Raw genomic sequence first — 6,000 nt, 5'->3', positions numbered from 1 at the left:
TTAGCACAAAAAGAAAGACATAATATGGTATTCCTGAACATGTACAAATTATCTCATTTGCCAGCAGCATTTTCCTCCAACTGCAGAAAAATTTACCAAGAATATTTATTACTATAACAATAAAATTGACTCCGATTGTGCATCGATCCCTTCCAAGAAGACGAGGCCATCGAAAATTTGTCATCCAATAGCAAAAGGGACACAGTGAATGTAAACTTGAGACGACGACCCATCAAACAGGCAAAAAAAGTTAGTGCAAGGACTTTGGAGTATGATCAACTGCAGACAGGTGTTACGCTGCAGGAAGAGTTAATTTCACGTATGGTTACTTAACTTTACTCACTGTAACAGTAGGTTTACTGTTGTAGTGGATAAAACTCAGTGGCCATATGTGAAATTAACTCAGCTCGCTGATCAACATTTCTTTTGGGACCTTTAAACTTAAATTATTTGTATCCCATCCAGCATCAGTTAGTTGTTGTAATAGATCAGGAAATCTATCTCTCAATTCGACCAAGCTCTGTTCAAGTCGATCAAAGATATTATCTGACCAGCCCCAGTTTTGATATAGCCAATAGGTTTGCCATACACTTCGAAACACGGATATGCTTGTGGCACCTTCCTGCGGGGAAGTGAGAAGAGACGTAAGCATTGCAAGTGAAGTGAGAGATCTGTGTCTTAAGCAGAGTATAATTAGTGCATACCTTGAAAGATACAAAAACCTGAAAATCTATTGGCATTTGTTGATTTACTACAAGAAAATATTTTTCCTCCTTGTACATATGAAGGAGTTGCTTGATTTGCTGCAAAGAATTAATCAAACATCACCTTTCAAGAATACTGTCACAATTATGATTTCTTTAAATAGTCGTACAAATCCAAAAGTTCTCTGAATCCGTTTTCTGATTCTATGAACAGTTCACTTGACTTCATGAAACTGACATTATTCTGCTATTATATATGGGACAAAGAAGGCTATACCATGGATCTGTATTTGCCCCCATTGATCATCTCCTCCAAAGATATCTCAAAAATAATTTGTGGCCTTAAGAATCTTTCCCACAATAAGATGCTCTCCATCCTATTGCATTCATTGATTCCTGGTCCACATGGAGTAACAGGCCTGACTTACCGCATAGAGTTAAAGATTGCACAGAAAACAAGACTGAGTTTACCTGGAACTGTACAGTGTAAAACATGAGAGTTCACTAATATGCGAGCCCGTTTGAGATTTATCTGCACAAAAACAGAGTAATCAGAAGTCAACAAGCCAAGGAAAATTCAGAAGATTGTTGCTTAATTCCAATTCCCTGCTTCATTATCATTTGTTGTACTAGCATAGTTGTGCCCTATATATGGAGAAAGAAAGCTTTTGGAAGTCGAATTGTCTAAACAAAATCAGAAATCTGATAGGCCAATATATCAAACATTTGGGGATTGTGGTCTATTAAATAGGTGAATGGCATCTTGCCATTAACTTACGCTCAGGGTCCACAAAAATAGATGAAGATGAGAAGACAAAGTGTTGAGGAAATAAAACATTACTTGATAGTAGTGTCAAATATCGAATGTTCCCTACATATTTTGTGGCAAGTCAAAATGGCTATTCAGTATACTGATAACTAAGAATTAAGTCTCACCGTGTTGAACTGCAGAACTGAAAGAGACTGATAGCGAAACCAAAGATGTAGGATCCGCACACTTAACCATGTTAGTGCCAATGTAGGATAAGACTTTGAGATATTAGGAGTATCCTGCATTACATTTTCAGAAGAAAAGGTAAGATCTAAATCTGCAATTATGGAAAAGATGACTATTATATTGGCTGAGGAAAGTTATCATATGATGGGACGGACCTAGCTTCAAACCATATAAAACAAACATATGTCGTACCAAAGCTAGTATGCCAAGAGAAAGACCTAGCAGCTCAGCTGCTACTTCCCAGACTTCCTCCTGTCATCAATATTAAGTTATTCAGAAATGTTACAAGGAGAAATCCATAAATTATCAAACAAAAGCATTACGAGAGTGAAGGACCAAAAACACACCTAAAAAATCCCAGTTTTTTGAGTTTCCTGCCGAACTATTAGGTGTTTACTTTTCCTACCTGAACTATTACCAACTATTTATCAAAAACACAGTTTCCTTTTCCTACCTGAAACATCACCATCGTTCAGGTAGGAAAAGTAAACAACTGATACTTGAGATGTGTTTGATAAACATTTGGTGATTTATTCAGGTAAGTCTTACCTCGCACACCTGATAGTTCCCGTGAAACTCAGAAAACCGGGATACTTTAGGTGTGTTTTTGACCTTTCACTCAAACAATTATATTAATATCAATAATTAGGGCTATTTCATCCCAATACTAGAAAATTTATCAAGAACGGTTTCTCTGAAGTTCATATTTAAACATTTTGGGACATACATCTCTAACCGGAACTCAATAGTTAGATTATTTTTACGCTGGTCAACAAACTGCCATGACCCTCCTTAATCCAAGTTTGAACCATTAATAATCTTATGAAATACTAAAATACATACACAAACTTGTAAATTAGAGAATTCAAAGAAACTACACATTGGCCGTCCTGCGGAAGAAAGCACTGAGGGATAAAATATATGGAACTTACAAATTTAACACATTTATGGAGCTGAAATCTACCGTTACTATAACTATATTTATTGATAAAATTTCTTGATTCACCACAAAAGCTCAGCCACTATGGATAAAGAAAGGAAAGGCATACCAGCATACAAACAACTATGCTATCGAACTCAAACATAATATGAAGATTAAATTCGGCAAATCCAGTTCACTAGATCTGATCTATGGCAGAAATATTCAAGTAATACCTTTGCTGCTACGTCTCCCAAATTTCCAGCGATAGCAAAGTGGTTTTGTATAACCCGGAATGAAGGGTCCTTTAGCCCCCTTGCTACAGCCTACTTAAAAAATACCAACACTTGAGAAACATCAAAAATTGACTTAGTACACAACTCGAGAAAAGAAAGATATATATCAGATTCATAGAGAACTTCTACACAAAGTGTACTGCTCATCGTATCATTTCCTAGGGATGCATGAAGACTAACTATATTTTTTGTTGGCTAAATACCTTGGCAAGATTTCCAAGTGATGCTAAGGGTAGGAAATAAGATGGATAGAGAGGGGTACATAGATCAAATATACTGCAAAAAGAAATCAACATCATCAGTTCACTAGAACCAATAAACTTTGATGTATCCAAGAAAGACGAAAGTTCGTGATACCTTCCTGCACTGCCAATGAAATCTGCATACATGCGCCATTGTTTAGGATCATCATCAAAAAGATTGCCAAACCGCCCACCTGGAAGACATCAGTCTTTACTAACAATTTTAATCAGATAGGTCCTTAACTATGTTCTTATACTTATTTTAAACTACCAGACCAATGAAAAAGCGTCCAAGGGCACCAATTCCATCCTTTGAAACCCATCTGCAAAATCAATAGGATAACCACTAAACTATAGTGCACTTTCAAAACTTCAAAGCACAACGCTATCCAAGTTTTCTAGAAGCAATCAGCGTGAATTATAATAACATATGAGGCAAATATTGAATTCCTTAAAGTCAAGGCCACATTGCATGCAGATAAAAAGCTGATGAAAATAAACAGCACCTGATGGCAGCAGCAGAAGCAGCAGCTGAAGCAGCTGCGGAAGTTCCGGAGAAAGATCCCACTCCAACTGCCTGGATGTTAGATATTAATCAGTACAGGATATGTCAGAATCAAACTGAAAGCACGTCAGCATGAATCCAACTATCATAAAATATGTTAGCAACTCCTAAGCCCAAGATTATTTTTTTTTACCGTGGTTTCCGGGCGTCGCTTTGCGAACCCGACTAGCTGTACCCACCGGGTCCCGCTGTTTCAAGGCGGGTCCACCACGGTTAGTTCCACGGGGCCCTGGAGACGCGGCCGGTTTGTAATGCCTCCAGTGGCCCTGCTGGGGCTCGAACCGGCGACCTGAAGGACTTTGTCCCAGGCCTTTACCAGCTGAGCTACCCCTCAGGGTTCTCCTAAGCCCAAGATAACTAGGATTAAGTGTAATACTGTAACATGATTCACATATATACATGGGACAGCATCACTAAAAAAAATAAATTGACAGTTGAATAACAATGAACCTTCTGGAGGAGAGGAGAACTCAAAGATAAGTGTCAAAAGGCAAAAAAGTGAGAGGAGAGACCAGAGGCAGATAAAATTGAGAGGCACTGAGCAGAGAACGATTTGTAAGCTAATTAAGTAAAATTATATTAGACTTTGTTTCATTAGTTTGTCAATGATTTTCATTTAGAAGGTCACGATCCTGGCAAGCAGTTGCAGGTTTTACAAGCACTTTAACATACCCAAGTGGAACTAATGGACTGAATAAGATTGACATGCCTTTAAGAGACTTGAAGTCACCAGCGTGTGACAGATCCATCCAGTTACATTGGTTGGGAACTGAAGCAACATGTAGTCCAAGTAATCATCTGAAACTGTATCTGCAACGATAGTTCATATAAGACATCTAAAGAACACCTATGTCCCCTTAATAACAAAAAATATAAATGGTCAAACGGGCGCTCAGCATGTAGGAAAACAAAAAACTAGAAATATGGTGAAAGGGAAATAACAAAGAGAAGAAGAAAATGGAAACAAACAATATGATGTTTGTTACCTGGGAAACCTGATGGTAACACAAAATCCTTGATAACCTTAGGGAGCCAAGATAACTCCATGCCAGAGATATCAAGATCTTGGGATCTACTAGTCGTGGGTACATGCTCCTCAAGAAACATTTTCATTTCAGAGTCATTATCTATAACATACCTATCCATAAAAATCAATACTAACATGTTCAAACAGTCAAGAGACCAATAACTATTCATGACACTTTGCAAAGGTACAGTGCTATTCACATAGTGTTCCAACTACCGGTTCAACTGAAATTTTTTATTTTTGACACATAGTGTAGGCATGTATGTGAAACTACTAAAGTTTTAATAAATAATAGTTTTCGAAACAATAATCCTAATTTCTAATGGTGCAGTGAGTTCAGTGCTAAAAACCTTAAGGTCGAACTCATCATGTTTACATCGTGGATCCACCTCTGACTATTCATTCTTGATCACATACTCAAACAACAAACGTAGCAAGGAATTATTAAGCACCCACAACTACACCCATTATCGGTGAAATCAAGACTAGTAAAACATCAGGAAATAATCTCGAGAAAATAGTCAAATGTCCCCCATATCCTATCAACCAATTCCCAACTACACACCAATACTCCACGGGATCCTATTTCACTTTAAAATAGTCCCAAGTAATCTCCACATTCGACCATCATTCAATCAGCACATTTTTTTTATAGGTAGCATTCAATCAGTAATCTTAACTAATGAAGCAAAATGTCGAAAAGGAGTTAAAAGATATACCTTTTCAAAGTTCCATTCCTGTACTTCTCCACCAGAATCACATACCCTTTATCATTTTCCCTTCAATTAAGAAGATATAGATGATTAGTCTACAAATATGCACCATTATCAACAAACCCCCAAACCCATTCGAGCTTGGAGCTTCATTACCAATCTTAGTGTGAAAGAAAATAAAAAGAATAGAATTTCCATATACCCAGATGAGTCTTGAATAGCTTCTTCTTTGCTATTGGAAGAATCAGATTGTGGAGAAGAAGTACACAAGAATTTAAAGGGTTGAGTTCTAGTCCCATTATAAAGGTTAGAACATGAAAAAGTTGAGATGGGGTTGTTGAATTGCAGAGAAAACGCCATTGCCATTCTTTGAGTTTTTTAGGGAAAATGGCAAAAGAATGTTTTTTTCTCTATCTAATCTAAGTTGGACATTTTTTCTCCATTGAACCCTCAGAGTAAGTATCAAAGATTTCGTTGTCACTGCAATTCAGCTAAGGCGTGCAAAATTCAAACCCATCAATAAATAAAATCGAAAAA

The 6,000-nt window shown here is 37.1% G+C and overlaps 1 protein-coding gene across 1 annotated transcript; it reads right to left on the bottom strand.

Annotated features, from left to right (window-relative positions):
- Window positions 1-294: 294 nt before the first annotated feature.
- On the bottom strand, window positions 295-5,906 carry LOC125817155 (protein root UVB sensitive 5). Its single transcript, XM_049496716.1, has 15 exons — window positions 5,666-5,906; window positions 5,470-5,529; window positions 4,710-4,861; window positions 4,429-4,533; window positions 3,665-3,731; window positions 3,435-3,481; window positions 3,274-3,352; window positions 3,120-3,192; window positions 2,857-2,946; window positions 1,894-1,953; window positions 1,641-1,754; window positions 1,176-1,236; window positions 982-1,100; window positions 705-803; window positions 295-622 (listed from the first exon to the last, which is right to left on the bottom strand). The coding sequence occupies exons 1-15, from the start codon at window positions 5,827-5,829 to the stop codon at window positions 398-400; spliced, it is 1,515 nt and encodes a 504-aa protein (XP_049352673.1). The 5' UTR covers window positions 5,830-5,906; the 3' UTR covers window positions 295-397.
- Between the last annotated feature and the right edge of the window lie 94 nt (window positions 5,907-6,000).

The sequence above is a fragment of the Solanum verrucosum genome, unplaced genomic scaffold (assembly GCF_900185275.1).
Source record: "Solanum verrucosum unplaced genomic scaffold, falcon-dt-bn FXZP01000094.1, whole genome shotgun sequence".
Classification (NCBI taxonomy): domain Eukaryota; kingdom Viridiplantae; phylum Streptophyta; class Magnoliopsida; order Solanales; family Solanaceae; genus Solanum; species Solanum verrucosum.
Note: the sequence above shows the minus strand (reverse complement) of the source record. Positions and strands in the feature narration are given on the sequence as shown.

Coding starts and splice junctions, on each gene's coding strand:
- LOC125817155 (XM_049496716.1), bottom strand. CDS start 5,829: ATGGCAATGGCGTTTTCTCTGCAATTCAACAACCCCATCTCAACTTTT. Junction 1,237..1,640: donor CAGTTCTGCAGTTCAACACG/GTGAGACTTAAT, acceptor GTTTTTGTGCAG/ATAAATCTCAAACGGGCTCG. Junction 1,101..1,175: donor TTTACACTGTACAGTTCCAG/GTAAACTCAGTC, acceptor CATGTGGACCAG/GAATCAATGAATGCAATAGG.